The 23,541-nt window shown below is 40.6% G+C and overlaps 1 protein-coding gene across 1 annotated transcript in view; it reads right to left on the bottom strand.

Annotated features, from left to right (window-relative positions):
* Nucleotides 1-960: 960 nt before the first annotated feature.
* CUNH14orf39 (chromosome unknown C14orf39 homolog) overlaps nucleotides 961-23,541 on the bottom strand; it is a 40,701-nt gene continuing 18,120 nt past the window's right edge. Inside the window, exons 9-18 of the mRNA XM_089522777.1 lie at nucleotides 22,819-22,931; nucleotides 21,851-21,990; nucleotides 21,107-21,186; nucleotides 19,093-19,178; nucleotides 18,924-18,988; nucleotides 14,387-14,454; nucleotides 7,277-7,422; nucleotides 6,976-7,111; nucleotides 3,548-3,605; nucleotides 961-1,576 (exon numbers count right to left, since the gene is read on the bottom strand). Of these exons, the coding sequence (XP_089378903.1) occupies nucleotides 1,386-1,576; nucleotides 3,548-3,605; nucleotides 6,976-7,111; nucleotides 7,277-7,422; nucleotides 14,387-14,454; nucleotides 18,924-18,988; nucleotides 19,093-19,178; nucleotides 21,107-21,186; nucleotides 21,851-21,990; nucleotides 22,819-22,931 (1,083 nt within the window). The 3' untranslated portion in view covers nucleotides 961-1,385. The remainder of the gene's footprint in view (nucleotides 1,577-3,547; nucleotides 3,606-6,975; nucleotides 7,112-7,276; nucleotides 7,423-14,386; nucleotides 14,455-18,923; nucleotides 18,989-19,092; nucleotides 19,179-21,106; nucleotides 21,187-21,850; nucleotides 21,991-22,818; nucleotides 22,932-23,541) is intronic.

The raw sequence follows: 23,541 nt of genomic DNA, 5'->3' as shown, positions 1-23,541 counted from the left end.
GAGTAGTGGGGCTGGGTTTGATGAGCCCTTTTTGGGAACTATAGGCGCTCTACAGATGGACGCTATAGAGCGCCCTCATCAGGTGCGAGGGGCGGCGCTTCCAGACACCCCTCACCCCTCACACATGACGAGGACGTCGCAGCTGCGCAGCGCCATCTACAAGGCATGAACAGCTATGATGTCGCAGCTGCGCAGCGTCCACACAGCGCTGTGCAGCTACGACGCCATCCGGACGCCTCTGGAGGTTTGCAGCGTCACAAATGAGCCGCAAAAAGGAGCCGCTTCTAAGCGCTCCTTTCTTGCTGCACAGCAGCGTTGCACAGTTTGGTTGCTGCGACACTGTTGCGGAGCAAGGAGAGGCACCTCCCTGGCGCCTCTTTCTGACGGTCTGTACCCTGCCATAGTTTTGTGAGACATTTAGCTTTCTCTGTCAGAGAGCTCTGGTGCCATAACAAACTACAATTCCCAGGACTCCCTAGCCCCCAGCCAGGGCAGTTAAAGTGGTCTCAAACTGGATTATTTCTGCAGTGTGTTTTGGACCTGAGTCAATCACTAAAGAAACTAAGGAAGGATTAACTTCTGCCAGTGAACAATGAACAATGGTTGTGCTCTCAGAAGTGATGCAACAGAAGAGATGCAACCCTGCTTCTTCTCTTCCCATTCTGGCTTACTGATGGGAGAGATGATCATGTTATCCTACAGTACCCCACTTGTTGCCAGTGCCATAGAACTCCATCATTTGGGATAGATTATTGACTTTTAAGGTGAGTTACAGGGACATTTACAACCACGGCAAAGGTGCCACATTCGTAAATGTAAATAGGAAACATCTACACAGGTGTAAGTCTAACAACACAATAATGGATTAACAGGACAGCATTCAATAAATCATTTTGGTCCTATGAAAAAAATAGGAATAGTTTAATAAAGTTAAATATTTATTTAAAATTGCTTTACAGGAAACTATTCGCAAACATTGAAAACAACTATTTAAAATGACAGACATTCTGTTGCCATAATACACTGCAACAAATTTATGAGAACTGCTCCCCTTCTAAGAGGGCTACAGAGACTGACGATTGAATTCTTAACAAGTTGTACCAAACTTTTGGAAGAGGACATTTTCAAATTAAGCTTTGCAGATTATTCTATATATGTCTCTCAAATAAAGAATTTATTAAACATTTAAATAAATGGGACCCATGGCATTTATACTCTAAAATTAAGCCATATAAAATTGATGAAACCAGATGTAAAAACTTCACCACTTGGAACTTTTATCCATTCTTTTTCTTCGGTTCTTTCCTTTTAATTTATATAGTAAACTAAACTCATTTGATAAGGACAAGCTGCACTAGAACTCTAAATCCAATGAAGGAATCTATTCAAAAAAATGAAAATGGCTTTTTGCTTTGTGGGGAAGATTGAAAGCTTTTTAGAGATGAGGGCTCAGATGATTCAAACACAAAGGGAAAACTGAAGTCGTCTTTTCCATCTTGAAAAGCTTGAGCAGAAGAGCAGGGTGGAAAGGAAAATGCAAATGAATCTTCATTGCCCATTTTCCCAAACAAATCTCCTTGAAGGGAATAATGTTTTAAATTAACTTTTGGCTTTATATCAAAAACAATCCAGAGTGACTAAGCATGAGTTGCATTAAAAAAAAAAAAAGAAATAGCATTGTTTGAGCTAAATATAACATTGGTCTTGAGATTGCCTCACTGCTCTTTTATGCTTAATGAACATTTTTAAAAATAAATAAATGATTGGCGATGTTCAAAGGAAGTTTGCAACTTCAAAGGCCCATATAATTGCTGAAGGGGGGATAAAGGGGGAACGAAATAATGTATATATTTATTTATGATAGGTATATAATATAATACTTAAACCTTAACTAAAATATAATTTTCAAGGGGTGGGAGAAACTTGTATAAATAAGTAAAATTTTAAAAGACATATAAAACTTCCATATCTTATTCCTCCCAAAGTCCACATGGGAGGATATTCCAGAAAGCAGGTCAGATGTCACTACTGAGAAGATCGATTTTATTATGTTACATGACAACATTCTATAGGCTGTGAAATCGCAAAGGCGGGCTAGATGTTTATAAGGCTAGCCCATCTGTTAGGTATTGTGGTGCCAAATTCTTTATTGTTATGTATTTAGGGCAGCTGAACTTTGAACATAGCTCAGTAGTTAATATAGGCTATCAATGCAGTTCTTGTAACATAGGAATACCTGAGCTGCAAATTCAAGCACCTAATAGTTATCTTCTGTACCAGCTGTAACTATTACACTAGACAAAAAAGGCAGCTCACGTAGTACATTACAGTGTTGCAGTGATGAGGTTATGGATGCATTAATCACAGAGACTATGCTATTGCTATCTCTAGCCAGGAATAGCTGGAGTTTTTGCATCAACTGAGGCAAGCAATGAGCACTCTCCAGGCCACTAAGGTCAGTGACAAAGACTGGATCCAGACACACCCCAACTATGAGCATTTTTGTTTGGAGGGAGTCTGTTCTTGGGATGGCAGGTGGAGCAATCCACCACATTTGGGTTTATCATCATGTATCAATCCGATCAAGCAGGAGTCAACATTCTTTTTCTATTACAGTCAGACCTCCATATTCACGGGGGATCCGTTCTGGATCCACCTCTCTTTTAATTTTTGCTGTTAGTACCAAACTAGGGAGTGGATTACTTCTCCTGACATTCCAGAATGAATTTTCTCAATAAATACAATTTCTCAGTCTGAGGATGGCAGGTGGAGCAATCCACCATATTTGGGTTGGCACATGGGGATAAACCCAAACATGATAGATTGCTCTTCCTAGCATCCCAGAATGAACCTTCTCAGAAAGTACAACTTTTCAATCCCATCCAGAACAAATAAACAGCCCAATTTCTAGACCTGACAATTATCCTTCTATAAGATATTTGTGTATCATTAGCTTCTAATCCAGCCCATAATGGCACAGAAGCACAAGTTCAAAATATACATGGCCTTGGCTGATGCAAATGTTTAGACTAGGTCACACAGATGCAGGCATCTTTCCCACATTCTCATCTGTCAAAAACTGAAACTGATTCCACTAAACAAGACAATACACTGGACACTTTAGCAGACACTGTATTAATAATGGTGTTAAAGTCACATGAAAGTGACATTGTGGTGTATGGATTTTTTAGAACTGCTGAAGCTTCAAAACCACTACAGCTGCTGCCACACTACAGAATTAATGCAGTTTGACACTGCTTTAACTGCCATGGCTACATCTTATGGAATCCTGGAGCTTGTAATTTGTTGTGGTACCAAACATCTGACTAAACATCTCACAAAACTACAGATCCCATGATCCCATAGCACTGAGCCATGTAAATTAAAGCAGGGTCAAACTGTATTAACTCTGCAGTGCTGATGCAGACTAAGCTTTAAAACACTTAGAACTGACATGGGGACAGATGGGACCCATTTTAAACATTTGTTACATTTCTGAATTTATAGAAATTATTGGTAAAACAACTTATTTACTGTAAAAGCTTACCAATGTTTTTGCATGGGTAAGTAGGATTTATAGGTCCAGCAGAACAGCTCTCACCTACCTGAAACATAATAGTCATTATAGCAAATGAATTAATCAAGAAACTAAGCAGCAACTCAGGAAATGGATCACTTTAAAACAGCAATTTTTCAGTTATCAGTTTCCAATATTTGAGCATTTGTGCTAGAAAAAGCAGCAGATTAGTAGAGGGGTTGGGGGTCAGATGGTAAAACTGAGATTTCAAAATTGATACCAGATGAAAAAACTTGTGATTTTGGCTATTAGTGCTGTCTGGCTCTCTATATATTTCCCTCTCCTTTCTACCAGTAAGGCATTAATTAAATCAAGTGTTATCTAGTGTTTGTGATGCATTTTTCATGATTTTTGTTAATGAGAATGTATCCAAACAAAAGCTTTTTCTATCTTATTTCTCTTAATGCTTTACTACTTAAAATCAGCCAGGAGTAGCCATGAGAATGAGAGAGACTCTTTCTTGGCTCTGGTGAGAGGTTGGTCTCATTCTATTGCTTGAAGATTGTCTATCTGAAGTGCCATATGGATTTGTTTTTAAAGTTTCCTCTTTTTCTATGAGCTTGATGTGAGAGGGTTTTTTAGGTCTCTTAATAAGAACTTAATAAGTGAATTATGTAGTACAATTAATATTGCTATCATTGGTATTTGGTATTGTTCACTGACCTATTGGTATGTGTTGTTTGGATTTAATTTCTGAAATACTTTAAAGCAAATTGTAACTGAGTTAATATTAAGTTGTGTTACAACTGCAGTTATAGTGGCCAGAATCCTCTATCAGGGTCTATGTTATTTAACTTTATGTGTACTTAGCTACATGATATTGGTACTAAGAAACATGCAGAATTATAGTGTTAGAAGAGACAACATCCAGTCCACCCCCTGCTCTGCTCTCTTAGTGGATTATGAAGATGCTTAATGAGACACCAGCAAAAGTGTCTTGAAGCACATCAGGACTTCTTAGCAGGCATCCCAATGCACAATAGGACCAATGCACATCATTCCTAATGTTAATTGGTCACTTTGCTGGCTCCCCTACATAGTAACATAACAGCGATCCTTGATTGCTTATGGATATTATGGAACTGCCCAGTTTTAATTCCTGTAGATGTAAGTTTACTCAGAAAGACATAAGTCCCTAACAGGATTCTAGCCCTCCCCTCCCTCCTTCCAACTGTCACCTTCTGGCCTGGAGGGGAGCAAAAGGACAGGCCCAACGCCATTGGGCCTGAAGAGGAAGAGCCCTCCCCTCCCTCCTTCCAACATACAAAATAAACTGCAACATAGGGGTGATCCCCACAAGAAAAATAAAGCAACCTTCAGCCACTTTGAAGGTGGGGTGTTTAGACGACGCACAAGGCAAAAGTGGGAAGAAAGCAGAATGAAGCCATGCTCCTGAGCTAAAAACTGGAGCAAAAAGAAGCTGGGGTACTCTGACTTAATGCAGAAAATGTGCATCTTCGTGCCTGTATGTAAACACCCAGTGCAGGGCTGTGGCAAAGCAAAAAAGTGAAAGTGCAACAACTCCAATGGGATGTAATTACAACATGCATAAACCAGACAGTCCAACAGGGGGACATGGGGTGAAGCAGTATGAAGGGGGCATGTATTGTACTTTGTACTCCATGATTGTACTTTGCCTTTGCCAATGTATCACTCTGCACACAGATGCATTGATGCTGTGTACCAGTGGTGCATTGCATGTGCAACTGTATGGCCGATCAAAGAGGTTGCCATCTAATGGGATGGCCTCTGGGTGGGATGTGGGAGGAATTGGAGGTCACAGGCAGTGTGTGTGTGTGATGGTGAACATGCATGGCAGGGAGGCGACAAAAAACAACAACCATGTGGTGTGGCTTGATGGCATGTTGTGTAGACTGCCCATGGGTGTTTAAACTGCCTTGGGCATGGGCTGTACAACAGCAGGGGTTTGACCTGCTTTCGGAAAATGCAGGATTGACTCGCTTTTTCCTGCCCATCTGCTCTGACCCTTAGCTCTTGTACTTGACTTGATTTTGCAGCCTGAGGAACTGAAATTACCCTACTGGTCCTACATGCACACTAATTGACTTCAGATTTTTGTGAGTGGCTTTTTTCCTGCCTAGATTCCATTGTGCTTTTTATGCATAGTTTATCTGAATTGTTCATGATAAGCAGAAACTGCAATTTTAGCATAAGTCTTTGCAGTGCTGGGCAAATCTAAAATTGATACTTGTGATAAACATGTCAGTCAAACCACATTTATATGAGAATGATGCAACTTAAACAGAAATCTCTGATCACAGACAGATTTGTCATATCAAAAATATAAAAGAATGACTACAGCACATGGATTTTAGATTAGTTGTAGGAGTGATCATATTAAATATGACGGAGAATGTAATTTGTCCTAAGTTTGCTACGTGACATATCCCTATTTCAGATTCCAAATCAGATGTGACATGGGAATCTATTCCTCTTATGTGAAGTAGATTTTGCAGATCATTTTTAGACAAATCAACCTACATGGGGAAGTGTTCTGCACCCTTTGCAAACTCAACCTCCATTTCCAGGACTACCTTTAACTGAAAGGACCCCAAAACCATCAGATGAAAGAGGCATACAATTACATGTCAAGTCTATCTTGGTCTTAATAAATAAAATAATAATAATAAAGATTTTATTTGTATACCGCCCTTCCAACGATCAGGGCGGTGAACAACATATTAATAACAATACAAAGCTGATCTCAGATATATTCTTGTTTATGGGAGACACTTTGGAAAGGAAATAAGTGGAAAGTAATAATCTGTTTCCAAGTGGAACAAGTATTTATAGAGGTTGTTGAGTAAACACAAGTGCTAGATCCATAACTATTGCAGGATTAAAACAGTGGACTTTGTGTTATAAAGTCCTTTGGTGGATGTAGCTTCTAGAGACAGGCCATTAATGTCAGACACTTTATAAATAAGTGGACATCCAAAATGGTTGTGACAATTGTGTTTCATCTCCCTTCCCATGAATCATGTTTTATTACCATCTACAAAGCTTACATCAGTACCCAGAAAGAGATTTTCCACTTTGCATTTCAGAATTCACTACTAAAGTATGATCACCTGAATGATATACCTATCAGGTCAGTTTTAAGTGCAAAATTAGCTTTGTAGCATATGCAAAGCACATGTTCCTATTTTATTATATCTATATTCTGTTTGTCTTCCAAATGGCTCAGACTGATGTACATAGTTCTCTTTTATTTTCAACATCACTGAGGTTTATGGTTATTTAAGTGGAGATCTGAAACCACATCTTACCAACTGTAGTCTGGTTCTCTTAATCACTGCACTGTGTTTCATTGCTGGTCAGCCTCACCATATATTCTTTCACACAACTCTGAATATTGATAATTTAATATTAATTACCTGGTGTTCGGGTAAAATTTCAGTTCCAAATGTAGAAGAATCAAAGAAATTAAATCCAGGCAACTTTCCAGTAAAACCAGTAAGAAAAGAAAAATCAGGAGACTTGGATGTTGATCCTTCGCTTTCTGTCTCAAGTCTGGTATATGAAATGAAGAGATTAAGAAGCAATGGGGGGGAAAAGAAAACATTTTAGTTACAACAAAAATAGCACAAGTCTGAGCTTGGTACTGTAGAGTGCTAATCATGAGAATGCTGGAGAAGGGCAAAATTATTTAACATTATCTGAACTAAAAAGTCTTACAAGTCAAATGTAGTTTCTACTCCAGGACTATTAAGAGTATTTGAAGTTCCACTTGGCTCGGGTGTCCTTGGAAAGTTTTCAGCATTTTCTTGTCCTTCTGTAGAAGGATGTCCAGTTGCATTAATACAACCTGTTCCCAACCCATCCTGCCAAAAAAGGAAATGTTAAATATAAGTCCATGTCTATATTGTCTTTACAGCTGTAGTAGCATGAGCTAAACATGTGGTTTTCTCAAATGTAAGCAGTTTTTATCTTCAGCAGGTATGATAGCTATTTAGCTAATATTATGATTAAATATGCATCTATACTAGGAGTGCTCATTCAGTAAGACTCCATTACTCTGCCTTTAGGCACATGCACATGCACATAGGCATTGTGAATCTGCCTAATACTGAGTTAGACCAATAGACCATTGTGCTCATTTTGGTCTACACAGAGAGGGAAACTAGACAAGAGCAATTTTATGCTGCAGAAGATTGTTTGCTTCTTACATACTCCTTCTCCCTATTTCTTCAGCCTGATTTTCCAACATTAATCACAGGTTTCTTTAATATCACAATAAACCCCCCAAATTAAAATATAACATGTTTACTCAATGCCATTTGTTGATGTGTTTTTGCAGTCATAAAGTATTGCTTTCAGGTAGGAGGGTGTTTCCAATGAATGTAGTGATGAGGTGACAGTTGTCTCCCTCCTTTACTGACCTCTCTTATCCTTGTTCCCATTTGGCATTATGATTTCTGATGGCTTCATAAGAGCAGTTTACTCCCATGGGCAACAACATGGTGGCATTCATATCATTCACAGCTCACTGGATCTGTGCCCACACTACTACAGATATATAACACACTTAACGCAGGCAAAGCAACAGAATGTCAAAGAAGAAACAATTTTGAAAAGGATAAATCCAATGTTGAAATTAGGGCATTTTTACAGATGGAAGTGCTGAATATAACACTAAAGCTGTCCCCAAATATTAGCTAAATGCACACCACATGGTAATGACAGGATAAGAAGTCAATACCATGTACTCATATAAGAGAACTTAAAATTTGTATTATCAATCAACACAGCATTTATAGAGTGTATTATAATGGAACATTGGGTATAAATCTCACTGCTGACCAATAAAGGCAGAGATCACATGATCTAAAAACTCTGCCTTTATAAGTTGGACCCCTTGGCTCCTCTTTTCATAATAAATCTAGTCCCTTGAGGCAGCACCAGATGGTTCCTGCTGAATAGGTTTCATTTCTGCATAAATATATTTCCATGTGTGCTGCATTGTGCATGGATGCTCACTCTGCATGTGCACTGCATACTGTTACACACAGATGGGCATGCACATCATACATTGACACATATTGTGTATTAATATACATGCACATTTGATTGTGCAGTGTCACAACTTACTAATGAAATAGCACTGCCTGCACAACTGCTGTGTTACTCTGTGAGTGCAAAAATACCCTGTCTCCTTGATGTAGGATTTGGAGTACTGACTAAAACATGAAGATCAGTATGTTTAGCTATCTTGCTTTCAGAACTTTTTTTGTTTTGTTTTTGTTTCCCCGCCTCTCCCAAAGGATTGAAGCGGGGTTACAGACTACTAAAATCAATACATACAATGCAATACAATACACTATAAAAACACAAAATGGTTCATCTATACAAACATCAGTAAAATACAACAATCCAACAGCATCCAACATCCAGGGGTAAGACAGAATATCATTATCGGCAGGCATATTGGTCATGTAGACATCACTCCTCGGGGGGGAACGCTTGGCGAAAGAGTACGGGTTTCAGTCTCTTTTTAAATGTTTCCAAAGAGGTCATGAGATGGAGCTCCACCGGAAGGCTGTTCCAGATCCATGGGGCCATTGTTGTAAAGGCCCTTTGGGAAGAGGAGATGTATCTGGAAGATGGAGTTTCCGATAAGTTCTTACCGGATGTTCTGAGTGTGCGGGGCAGCTCATAGGGGGAGATGCGGTCCCACAAATAATAATAATAATAATAATAATAATAATAATAATAATAACAACTTTATTTGTATACCGCCCTTCCAACGATCAGGGCGGTGAACAACGTGTTAATAACACAGTACAATTTCATCATAAAACACAATAGAAATACAACACAGCATATTAAAATCAAATTAAAACCCTGTCAGCCAGCTACCACTGCCGTCGAAGGGGGAAGACTAGTTGGAACTTGCTTCGGGGAATGCTGATCGAAATAAGGTTTTTAACTCCCTTCTAAACTGAGCCAGGGAGGTAGCCGAGCAGAGCTCTATGGGCAGCGTATTCCAGAGGGCCGGGGCGACGATGGAATACGACCTCCTCATAGTGGAGGGTAGTCTGGCCCCTGGGGCCCTCAGTAGTTGCTGCCCAGATGTTCTGAGGGTGCGGGGCGGAATGTATGGAGAGAGGCGGTCCTTCAGGTATCCTGGGCCCAAGCCATATAGGGCTTTATAGGTTATCACCAACACCTTGTACTGTGCCCGGAAGCGGATGGGCAGCCAATGCAACTCTTTTAGTATAGGTGTAATATGACTGGCCCTGGAGGTACCAGTAACCAGTCTGGCTGCCATATTCTGTACCATCTGTAGCTTCCGGGTGTGGTATAAGGGTTGCCCCATGTAGAGCGCATTGCAGAAATCCAATCGAGAGGTTACCAGAGCATGTACCACCGTTTCAAGGTCTCTCTGGGCCAGGTATGGGCGCAGCTGGCGAATAAGCCGAAGCTGATAACATGTGCTCTTGACCGTCGCATTCACCTGAGCTGTAAGGTGAAGCGACGAGTCAAGAAGCACCCCCAGACTGCACACGGAGTCCTTCACAGGAAGCGTGATCCCGTTCAGGACAGGTGGAACCACCGCCATTCCTGGACCAGGGGAACCTATCACAAGTACCTCCGTTTTCACTGGATTCAGACTGAGTCGGTTTTCCCTCATCCAGCCCATTACCGACTCCAGACAGGCCACGAGAGGAGAGACGCCATCCTCAGTCACTGCATCAGTCGGAGACATAGAGAAGACTATTTGGGTGTCATCAGCGTACTGATAACCCCACACCCCATGTCTCCGGATGATCTCTCCCAGCGGTTTCATGTAAATGTTGAAAAGCATGGGAGACAGAATGGCTCCTTAAGGGACCCCAGTTGTGAGGGCCCTCTTATCGGAGCACACGTCTCCCAGCTGCACCATCTGGAACCTCCCAGAGAGGTAGGACCGGAACCACTGGAGCGCAGTGCCCCCGATTCCCACCTCTACCAGGCGCTCCAGAAGGATACCATGGTCTATGGTATCGAAAGCCGCTGAGATGTCCAAGAGCACCAACAGGGACACGCTTCCCCTGTCGATGCCCAGACGGAGATCATCGACCAAGGCGACCATGGCCATCTCAACCCCGTAACCCGCCCGAAAGCCAGTTTGAAATGGGTCCAAATAACTAGGGCCCAAGCCATGTAGGGCTTTATAGGTGATAACCAACACCTTGTATTGTGCCCGGAAGCAAACAGGCAGCCAGTGCAGAGCTTTCAGCTTAGGTGTTATATGGTCAAACCTAAATGCACCGGTGACCAGTCTGGCTGCCATATTTTGTACTAACTGTAGCTTCCGGACTTGGTACAAGGGTAGAATCATAGAATCATAGAATCATAGAGTTGGAAGAGACCGCAAGGGCCATCCAGTCCAACCTCCTGCCATGCAGGAAATCCAGATCAAAGCATCGCCGACAGATGGCCATCCAGCCTCAGTTTGAAGACCTCCAAGGAGGGAGACTCCACTACACTCCGAGGGAGTGTGTTCCACTGTCGAACAGCCCTTACTGTCAGGAAATTCCTCCTAATGTTGAGGTGGAATCTCTTTTCCTGCAGCTTGCATCCATTGCTCCGGGTCCTAGTCTCTGGAGCAGCAGAAAACAAGCTTGCTCCCTCCTCAATATGACATCCCTTCAAGTATTTAAATAGGGCTATCATATCACCTCTTAACCTTCTCTTCTCCAGGCTAAACATCCCCAGCTCCCTGAATCATTCCTCATAGGGCAAGGTTTCCAGACCTTTCACCATTTTAGTCGCCCTCCTTTGGACACGCTCCAGTTTCTCAATGTCCTTTTTGAATTGTTGCGCCCAGAACTGGACACAATATTCCAGGTGGGGCCTGACCAGAGCAGAGTATAGTGGCACTATTACTTCCTTAGATCTAGATACGATACTTCTATTGATGCAGCCTAAAATCGCATTGGCCTTGTTAGCTGCCGCATCGCACTGTTGACTCATGTTCAGCTTGTGGTCTACTTGGACTCCTAGATCCCTTTCACATGTTGTCTCCTTAAGCCAGGTGTCCCCCATCCTATATCTGTGCATTTCATTTTTTCGCCCTAAGTGCAGTACCTTACATTTCTCCCTGTTGAAGTTCATTCTGTTAGCTCTGGCCCAACTTTCTAGTCTATTCAGGTCATTTTGAATTTTGATCCTGTCCTCTGGAGTATTAGCTATTCCTCCTAATTTGGTGTCATCTGCAAATTTGATAAGTATTCCCCCAATTTTTTCCTCCAAGTCATTGATAAAGATGTTGAACAGTACTGGGCCAAGGACAGAGCCCTGTGGGACCCCACTGGTTACTTCTCTCCAGGATGAAAAGGAGCCATTGTTGAGCACCCTTTGGGTTCGGCCGGTCAACCAATTACAAATCCACTTAACAGTTGCCTTGTCCAGCCCACATTTTACCCATGTAGAGCGCATTACAGAAATCTAGGTGAGAGGTTACCAGAGCGTGTACCACTGTTTCAAAGTCCCTTTGGCCCAGGTAGGGTCGCAGTTGGCGTATCAACCGAAGCTGATAGCAAGCACTTCTGGCCGTCACATCTACTCGAGATGTCAACTGCAGGGACGAATCCTACTCAGTGGTCCTCAAACTGTGCTCTTTAAAGGGTTTTGGACTTCAGTGCCCAGAATCCCAGACTATTGGCCAACATGGCTGAGGCTTCTATAAAGCCCTACATGGCTTGGGCCTGAGTTACTTATGGGACTGCATCTCCCTATATAATCTGCCCCGCACTCTTAGAACATCGGGTAAGAACCTATTGGAAATAGCAACCTCTAAGTATGTTGCTACTTCGCAAAGAGCATTGTCAACAACGGCTCCGAGACTTTGGAATAGTCTTCCTGAGGATATCCGCTCGGCGGCCTCGTTAGAAACATTTAGAAAAGCAGTTAAAACCAAGCTTTTTAGCTGAGCATACCCCACCTGATATGAATACCCCCTTGATATGAATGATATGCCCCTATCTGTGTATGATCCCTGCCTTGCTTATTGATGCTATTGTTATTGTCTGATGTTGGATATTTTATTGTTTTTAGCTGCTTTTAACTGAATTTTGAGGTAAACACTTTGTGCCTTTATTTAGTCTGTAACCCTGCTTCGATCCACCGGGAGAGGCAGGGAAACATAAATAAATATTATTATTATTATTATTATTATTATTATTATTCTGGGAGCTGAAGTCCAAAATCTATAAAGGGCACCATTTAGGGATCACTGTATGGAACAGAAAGCTGAGTTTTATTTTGTTTTCTCACATCCTGCCCTGGAGAAAGAGGAAAATAAAGAGAGATGGGGGGGGAAATGGTCCTTTTAAATGAGATTCTGAATTGGATTTGGTTGGCTTATTCTGCTGAGAGCAGTCAATAAGTTTACAACCCAGCTTTCCCACTAGCATATTCTTTATTTTTGGAATGAATGGCTGGAGGCTGGCCTGACCACTTGGCCCTGCCTTGCTCAGAGAGGCCTGTCCTGATTTTCTGGGTTTGCTCTGAGGGGATACGTGGATGCTGGGAAGCAAAGAAGATGCCCCCAGCAGGCATACCCTCATTGCCTTTGATTGGTCAGACAAGGGACTCCTTATTTTTCTGGATGCCTTTCATATAAAACAGACATTTATTAGAGAGCCAACACCATTTGAGAGTTGGACTACACTTCTGGAAATCCAGAGTTTGATTCCTAGCTTGGCCACAAAGCTCATTGGCTGACCTTGGGCAGGTCACATGCTCTCAGCCTCAGGGTAAGGCAATGGCAGACCTCATCTGAATAAATTTTCCCAAGAAAACCCCATGATAGTTTTGCGTTAGGGTCACCATAAGTTGGAAATAATTTGAAAGCACACAGCAACAACAATTTAAAATCATTGCTGTTCTTGGTGGTAAAGGCATCAAGTGAGGCACTACAGCTCATTACAGCAAGGGAGCAAAGATCATTGTATAATCTGGTGGGGAAATGTCTGATGGAAGCTCAATATGGTCATCTGCTGACTAAAAATGGATAAAATAGCTGCCATGCATTATCTGGGATGCCATCTGCAGTCTTCTAAAGGTACTGGAGGACTGTAAATTGGAGCAAACATTTTGAAGCAGGTTTTAAGGTTCACCGACCCCCTGTCTCATTTCCTCCAGATACTTTGATTAGTGAAAGGTCCAAAGGGCAGCTTGACAATACAAACAGGATAGAATTAAGAATATAAAAATTGAATTCCCCTCTAAAGAAGACCTATGCACTTTTGCTTGTCTCCTCTAGCTGCTGCCAGTGGATACAAGAGGACATACAATCCTCAGCTGGAATCCCTATTGAGGACTTAAGTCTTGGTAAGTGGACTAACATCTGTTGGAATTAGAATTGAACAGTTCTGCAGTGTTTGTAAAACGAAAATGCTGCTATTATGTTGTTACGTAAGAGAGACAGCAATGTGACTGATGCATAATGGGACAGTTAAGGATCTTCACTAACAGCATATCTTAGTGCCTCTGATATGTAGCTAAGTATATGTACATTTATGTAACATGCACGGTGAAAGAAGATTCTGGCCACCTCTTTTATTTTATTTTTAAATCAAGAACATAATATTACAGTCTGTCCTGGGCTGAAGCAGAAAAACAAACTGAGGTAGGAACCAAGGGGTCTGTAATAGACAGTTTCTAAATAATCTTACATCTGCCTTGCCTTGATGGCAATGAGGGTTGGATGGCTCCTTCCTTTCAGACAGAGACCTGAAGAATCTTGGGATTTATCATAAAGAAAATAGTTAGATAGAATAGAAAGAAAGTTAAACTGACTTGAGATAGATATGTAGAATCTTTTGACTTATTTTCTCCTTCCTTTTCTGTCCAGTCAGTATTATTTTCTGTTGTAGAAAATTATGTATATAAAAAAGAAGAAATAAGGTTATAACACGTGAAAAGGATATTTGAAAACTGAACTGTTATATAATATTTCTGGTGCTTCTACTAAAATGGTTTGGGGCTGAGCAGAGCATAATGGTGTGTGTTCTACAATCAAGGCATTATGGTAACTATTACATAAATTTATACAAGCCATCATCCTTAATTATTCCACTATCCAAACTTCTCTTTAATGGGACATCTAATTGGACATCATGGTAACTCTTGCATAAATTTATTCCCAACTGAAAAAATAATAGAATCATAGAGGTGGAGGGGGTCTCATGGGCCATAGAGTCCAACCCCTTGCTCAGTGCAGTATCTCCAGCTAAATCATCCCCTGCAAGAAATTCTACTAGGTTCTCTCTGAAGTTGCCAAGAGAAGGAGACCCCAACACTGTTCTAGGCGATTGGTTCAATTTCCAAACTGCTCTTATTGTCAAGATAATACACAAGAGTGGGATGCAATGACGTAATGAACAGAAAGGGACAATTCATTGTCTGATGTAGTGTTTTGAAGGCTTTCTTTTGCATCCACTAGAAACATGTTTAAATTAAATGGCCTGTTTGAGAAGCCTAGAGAGCTGATGTGGTCTGCATGTGGCATAATGAGGATCCACACTGTAGGGGTAACCTTTGTGGGGATGGGTGGTCTTGGGAAATTACTTGAATTCAAAGTAAATGCATTAATTAGATAGCCTTTAGGAGCCATAAGAATGCCATACCTAATCCCATTCTTGTCATAGTCTACTGTTACCCACTTGTAATGGTTAGCTCTCCCGATTAGGCAGGGATAAAACACTACTGAACTGACTTCACATGCTGCATATCATTTTGAGAGTGGTGCAACACTACAGATTCAGTACTGGATCAGAAGTAATGGCTATAGTATATTCTGAAAATGTTTTTAAAGAAGACCTGTGATTTTCTGCCCGTTTCCTCCAGTGTCTTGTGGTGGAGACAACAGGGCATACATTTACATTGTTGAAGAGAAGAAGAAGAAATATAAAATTCACTCCTGATATTGACTTCTTGTGTGAAATACAAGAACAATAATATTATATTCTTAAATTTTTAATAAATAAATAAAATTCAAGACTATAATATTATTGTAATTCACACAAGAAGTCAATACAGTGGACCCTTGTTAAACGCTGGGGTTTGGTTCCAAGATCTGTGGATGCTCAAGTCCCATTAATTAAATATAATGACATAGCAAAATGGTGTCCCTTATAAAAAATGGAAAATCAAGGTTTGATATTTGAAATTTATACTTTTTTTTTAACATTTTGAAACCATGGGTGCTTGAATCTGTCCATTAAAAAAATCCATGTATAAGATGGGCTGACTGTATAAGGATTGAATTTTCTATTTCTTCTTCTCTTCAACTATGTTATTATTTAGTGAGCATGAAATCCAGCATTGCAAAAATGGACTTCCCCTTTCACTGCAGTTAATGGTGCCTCCCATCCAAATCTGCTCCAGAGGGTTCCTAACTTTGCAGGACAGCAGATACTGAGGTGGGGAATAACCACATTATCTGTTCTGCAAACAAAAGCTGTTCCAAGTAAAGGCTTTTTCATTTGTGTCACTCTAATGGTAGCTATGTGAGAATACTGAGTGTAGTTACCACTTCTCTTTTTCTTCTCCAAGCTATGCTCTACTAATTGCAGGTCTTTTTGCCTCATTCTCCACTTTTTTTCTGAATCCTTTTGTTCCATTTTGAAACTGACTTTTTTAAAAAAAATTCTGTACACAGTTCAAATACGTGCTCCATAAAGGTGGCTCATTTCCATTTATCTGTGGGCATTTGCTTGTGATTTGTATTTTGATTGGTGGTTGTATACAATCTCCTCACTTCCCTCCCGATTTTCCTTCTGTTGTTGTAGTTCTATTTCTCTCATTTTGTTGAACACCTAACAACAAGCTGAACTTCTACATTCATAACATAAGTGCAGTTGGCATTTGACTCATATTGCAACCACTTCAGCCTGTCCCCTCGCTGCCCTTGCTCATATAATTATCTTAGAGTTTCTCCTTCCCTGTATTGGTTCCTTCCATTTTCTAAAAACCTCTCCATATACAATGACCACCAGATCATCATTCTGCCAGGATGACCAAGCCAGGAGGAAAGAGACAGAGGAAGAGGAGAACAGAGACTTGAAAAATGCTTGTTTTGGAATACAGCTCTCACTGAACTGAACTCACTGTTTGACTCTTTATATCGGAAGTAGGGATAATCAAACTAGTGCTGGTGTTTTTATGCTTTCCTTCACATCAGGAAATGGTAACATTCACAATTGTAAAAGGAGAAACTGAGAATCTAGGATGAACAGAGAACTAAAAGCTTCACATTAGCTGTCCCATCAAAGAGAAGTTTAGATAGTGGAATAATTAAGGATGATGGCTTGTAATTATGAATTATGTAATGGGTGCAAGAATTTCAGCTTGGTGACATGACAAGAGGTTTTAAAAGAAATGTGGGGAGGGGAAAGAGAAGAATTCTAGAGTAGTTAAATGAGCAGCAGGAGGAGAAGGGAAAGGCTGAAGGGGTGGTACCCTAAGCCTAGTAATTACTGCAGCGACTGCCAAGACCAAATTTTAGCTTCCTGTTTTATTGTTCACATTTTACAGAATGCTTTTTTGGTTTTTTTTAATGCTAAAAAGTAAAGAGAAAAGAGCCTGAGGAGGAGGAGGAGAACATGAAGTCTTGAGGGGCTGGAGTAGACATGCAGGAAAAAGCAGCTAGATCCTGCTTTTTCCAAATGCAGGTCAAAACCCCACTATCTGCACAACCCACTCCCAAGGCAGGCCAAATATCTATGGCCTGACCACATAGCATAGCATCAAGCCATGCCACTGGATAATTTTTTTTGTTGCCTCCCCACGCACATGTGCACCATCACACAAACACACCATCTGCGGCCTCCAAGTACCTCCCATGTCCACCCAGATGCCATCCCATTGGATGGCTTCTCTTTTGATCAACCACACAGTTGCACGTGTGATGCTCCACATATACAGGACATTGGTGCCTAGGTATGTGAGTAATACATTGGTAAAACACAATCATGGAGGCCCCACATACATGTCCCCTTCACCCTCCTTCACTCCATATCCCCCTATTGGAATGTCTGGTTTGTGCATATTGTAATTACATCCATTGGGGTTGTCAAACTTTCATTTCTTTGCTTTGCCACAGCCCCACACTGGTACCAGGCTGTTTGTATGCAGGCACGAAGATGCATATTTTCTCTGCTAAGCCAGAGTATCCCAGCTTCTTTTTGCTCTGGTTTTTAGCCCCAGAGTGAGTCTTTATTTCAATTTCCACCCACTTTGGAGGCGTTTGTTTTATAAACGTCTCACCTTCAAAGCAGCTGGAAGCTGTTTTATTTTGTCCATGTGTTTCACTGCTAAATCAGAAGTACAGCAGGAAAGAGAAGCAACATTGAGAGGAAGGTGAGGATTGGATCTAACAACATGAACCCGAATGAGTTACCTTTACAAACCATGTAGGATTGCCAGACTGAAAACTTGAGATAGCTCCCATATCTTTAATGGCTATGCAGAAGAGGAAATTTCAGCAGATGTTGCTTGTCACACAACCACAGAACAAGCAACACCTGCCAAAAATCATAGAATCATAGAGTTGGAAGAGACCGCAAGGGCCATCCAGTCCAACCCCCTGTCATGCAGGAAATCCAGATCAAAGCATCCCCGACAGATGGCCATCCAGCCTCCATTTGAAGACCTCCAAGGAGGGAGACTCCACTACACTCCGAGGAAGTGTGTTCCACTGTCGAACTGCCCTTACTGTCAGGAAGTTCCTCCTAACGTTGAGGTGGAATCTCTTTTCAACATCCCTCTTCTGTGTAAACCATTAAAGGTACAGAAGCTATGTCAGCATTCAGTCTACCAACTCTACATGACATTACTGAGGTCCGGAACAGACCGCCTCCAAAGGGTGGCCTGCCGGCAGCCTATTTCCCTCCAGAGGGACTCCCCATCTACCAAACCGTGCGGAGTCCCTCCAGAGTAAAAAGAACCCGGGAAAACCATTGGGTGCACTTGTGACATAAGCGATGCACAGTTACGTGTATATGCTGTGCATCACTTATGTCAAAATGGTGGAACCTGTGTATACCATGGCGCTGTGCTAGGGTTAGGGACCGTGCGGTTGGTGCGCGGTCCCTAACCCTAAAATTGGTGCCAGCACGGTTCATTTGGCCTGTCTGTTCCAGGTCAGATAATCCTTTTTAAAGTCAGGAGAAAAATGCAGCAGCAAAGGAAACCTCAACAAACAACACTGAGCAGCAGAGAATGGTGTGACACTAATTAATCAAAATGGCACCATTTGGGAGAGCCTTTATCTGGATACTACCCAATGTAAATGTTTACAATAATTTTACTCTAATATTTCAGTAGTATTTACCTTTTTCTGTAGCCTCATTCTCAAACCACTGCTTGCTGTTTGGTTTCTTCTGATAAGATAGCAACCTGACAATTGACAGAATGACTCATTTGTATTAGCAGCATTTTTTGTATACAAGATTCATAACCTATGCTTTCAGTAATAAAAATGGAGTTTGTTTAAAAGGTACCTGAATGGTGTTTGGTTTTGAAAGCTTGTGATGGATGAAGCTTGGACAGTTTTTGCAATGTTGGTTCCTTCTATGTCACTACATTTCTAAAACAAAGGACATATTCCAGCTGAAGTAAAATATAAAATGATAAGTGAAGACATGCTGACTTTTCCTTAGGCTGTACAAATACAGCTCTCTTGACCTCTATTTACAGGTCATAATTCTCAAACATTATTTTTGCTGCCATCAGATTGTCTCCAATTTCCCCTTTCTGTCTTCCTTTTTAAAAAATGGTGTAAAAAGTTTATATTGTCATGTAGTGGCCACTTGCTTGAAGAGTTGTGGAAGGTAGTGTTTTGTTTTTGCTGCATGCCAAACAAACAATAAAATATATAAATAAGGTGTGTGCATTATTGCCCCACTGTTAGTGAATTGTAGCATTCTGATTTTTAAAAAGGTAACCAGAATATTATTATTTTATATTACCCTGTTAATGTAATTTATTGCATTTCCCTTTTTATTGGGAAAGAGAATTAATTAAAGTAACTGTTTGTAATTAATCACTTCCAGGTTACAAAAAAGATAATTATTTTAGTTCTTGGTAAAGGGAATATAAAGAGTTAATTTTACATTGAGCCTATAACTATTTTCAGGGGCCTTGAAACTATTAATGGCAACTCCTTTTTTGAATGGAATTTTCCAAGTTCCAGGAAGAGGAAAAGTTGTTCAGTGGGTAGACCATGTTCCTACATAAACATGTACAATGCAATGGATCCCTTAATGAGGTTTTGATTAGTATTTGCAATCCTTTCTGAATAAATATATGGGGCTGTACAGATGGAGAGGGAAAAAATGGGCCATTCATGGGATTTCCTGATTCAGCTGGAACCCCCATTGTCCACACAGCCTGCTCCCAAGGTGAGCCAAACACCCAGAAGCAGTCCGCACCACATGGCATCAGTCTGTGCCGCTCAATTTTCCCCCATCTCTCCCCCATGCCTGTGCACCATCACACAAAAACACCACCTGTGACTGCCAATTACCTCACTTGTCCCACCCAGCTGCCATCCCACTGGACACCCCATGTGACTGGCCACACAACTGCACAGGTGATACACTGCCCATACAGTGCATCTGTGTGCCCAGTAACACATTGGAAAAGCACCATCATGGAGGGCCCCCATACATGCCCCCTTTCCTCCTTTCACCTCATGTCCCCCTGCTGGACTGGCCAGCTTGTATATGTTTTTATTACATCAATTGCATTGTTTGTCGTAATTTTGCTTCATGGGTGTGTGATGACTGGCTAATGTGATGGGTCAGTTGTGCATCTGGACACTCATGTGTCTGTATGCTCAACATAAGAAAAACACTGTATGATGAGCAATGGTGCCAGTGGCCCAGAGTTCATGTTCCAGACTGCTTCAATAAGCCACCTTCCTGCATTCCTGGACTCACATTGTGCTGTTTATACACTGCTACAATAATTCATACTTTCTGTGTTAGTGGAGCAAAAGGGCTTTATTTTGTTCTTCATTCCGGTTTCACCTTGGTTTGGCCTCATTTGACATATAAACAGCTGAGATGCAAAACAAGGAGAAATTGCTTCTTTTTTTTGCCAGTGTGGACAGGCATATATGAAATTGTACTTTTTGTATGTAACACTAAAATAAGAGGTTGTATAATGCAAACCATGGACATGTGCAGCCCTATCACTTTTTCTGCAGCCCCCCATGTCCACCTGGCCTCCCAAATCCTCCAGATGCCCTCATATAATTGAGCAGACCATGAACCACAGTTACTTGGAACAGCAGTATAACCTTAAACATTCCTAGTCTCTTAAAACTCTCTAAGGGATTATATGCATGGATAAAAAGTGGTTTCTTCCCTTTTTGAGCCTCATTTGTTTAAATGACGTAGGAGACCAAAACAGGTAGAAATGAGGATGAAGCCAGGCTCTAAGGCTAAACACCAGAGCAAGAAATTCAGAAAAACAGGATATAAGTACAATAAACAAACAAACAATAAATACCTGTTTTTCACTTTCCATATGGTTGAAGTACATACTGGTCACTATTGAATTTCCTGCAGGATTTTCTTTCTCTTCCACACCTATGTTTTTGTCAAAGCAAATGAAGATTATTAGCCCTGCATTGTTAAGCTGCATTGTTGAACAGAACAACGGAAAACTTACATTAAATGTATATAAACAATATGAAGATAATCAAAAGGTTTTGTCAGCATGCAACTACCAAACTTCAGATCAAATGTATCCATTTCTAAAGACATATAGATGATTGCTTAAAACAAATAGTGTTAAATGCATAGCAGGGGGTTGGACTGAATGCCCCATAGGGTCTCTTGCAACTCTATGATTCCATGATTCTATGAAATCACTTTGAAAACTCTTACTATATTCTTCAGTTGATTTTCCTAGTGTATCTTGAACATGGTGTGATATGCTGTGTCTGTGCTATACTTGCTGTCAAGGATTCTGATATTTCTATAGTCCTACTCCCTCATTCTAAAACCTGAATAAAGTGAACATCTGAGGATAAAGAATATACTGTACCTGCTCTTTTCATTGTTATTTCCATCCTCCACCAAATGTGGGAGGGCTTCTGAAGAGGAGAGACATGTAGGTAGGAGCCGTGAATCCCTCATCATTTTCATGACACAGCCAGTCTAATGCAAGCATACCAATGTGGCTAAGGACATATGGTACCAACAAATCAATGTTTCCCTTGTCCCCACAAAATCCAAATACATCCATTACCTGTCTCTGTTTCTCTCTGTTGAAACAATGGCTTTAGAGTTGGTATACTTTTGACTACTTTCTGGGTAATGCCAGGGAGATGCAATGGTGTACGTGCCTGCTGTTTCATAGTTAACAGAGTATGATTCTTTATGAATAAGCTGAATGAAAGAAAGCAGTCAAATGAAAGCAAGAAATAAACAAGTGATCAGTGAGAGGGAGGGAGAGAGATGGAAATATGAGAAGTTTTTAAATCAGGAAATGAGGTCTAGCACAGTATCTTTCTTATTAACCAGATTTTATTCTACTCCACTGTTGCATGTTGGACAGCTTTATTGGGAGGTGATTACCACTTTGTCTCAGAAAACAAGGTGAGCAGATTTCCCCCCACAGGATTATTACATAGGATACAGAAGGACTGGATATGCTGGAAATAGAATTCAGCACCATGGATAGCTTCTAAGAAATTCAGAATAATATGCTGACTGGATTCACCATCCCACTGACGTGAGACCCACTCACAACAGCTGCCACGTATCAAAGGATGCCCTCATTCATTATAGGAAGAATGCTGCAGAGTTTGAGAAGTCAAAGTAAATTAGGCTAGAAATATTGCTTTAACAAGAAATATTTCCTAATGAATGCAGATGAATAAAAGCAGTAACTGTTGGAAATGGAAAAAATACAGCTACCTGTTTCCTCTGCTATGCTTAGGCTGATTAGAAGTGCTGTATTAGCACCAAAATAAGGGAGGAGCCACTTCTGCCTGTAGATTAACATTTGCTATAATTATAACATAGCCATTTCCCCCCTACTCATGTTTTGTGAGCAGGAACTTGGCAAGAGCACAGTTACCAAACTACCTGCATTTTGGTGGGAAAGTCTTGGCAGTTAAATGGATATGCAATTACCATAGATTTGCAGTGTATGTTTACATTTTGTTCATAGCATTATGCTATGTGACATAAAATTAACTTTAAAAATGCTACCTTTCATTAAGTTCCTGCCTTGCTTCTAGATTTTTTTCATTTTTCTCTACTGCCACTTCATGGAGATTTTGATCTTCGGGATGCTTTAGATCATCTTTAATCTTTTCTGGTTGCTAAAAATGATACAAGGAAATTCAATAATTTTATCAAAATATTTTTTTATTATTTTACTTATGTATTTACGTATTTATACTTTATAGCTTACAGACTACAAGGCCTTCTTTGATGGTCCCTTCAAAACTTTGTTGAAAATGTATTCTAAGCAGAGGAGACAATTTCATCTTTCCATAGTATGCTTCCACTAACTAATACTTTACAGTGACTTAATGCACCACCGTGGATTCAGTCCAGAGTTTCCATGAACAATGCATTGCTCACAGAAAGGGACACAATTTTCACTGATTTCTTCTTTCCCTTAAAAGCCCACAGAATATCTGGGCAGGAGGGTTCCTGCCACCATCACCTCAAGTATCATAGGAGAGACTATAGGGAGAAAACAGTTTTTTCAGGGGGGGGGGGGTTGGGGGGGTACCAGATATTTTCAGAAAAGTTTTTGAAATATGATTATTAAAACTTAATCTCTTTGTTACCTTAGGAGGATAGATTGTTTTACATGTAATTTGATTGAATTTATTTTTAAAGCATTTATTATTTTTTATAAACAGAGCTACATGGTCCTAAATGATAAAGAAAACTTTTTGAACTGTAAGAACCTTTCCTATA

Source organism: Sceloporus occidentalis, unplaced genomic scaffold (assembly GCF_023333645.1).
Source record: "Sceloporus occidentalis isolate IW3139 unplaced genomic scaffold, rSceOcc1.0.p SCAF_4, whole genome shotgun sequence".
In the NCBI taxonomy this organism is placed as follows: Eukaryota; Metazoa; Chordata; class Lepidosauria; order Squamata; family Phrynosomatidae; genus Sceloporus; species Sceloporus occidentalis.
This window is presented reverse-complemented; position numbering and strand designations above follow the sequence as displayed.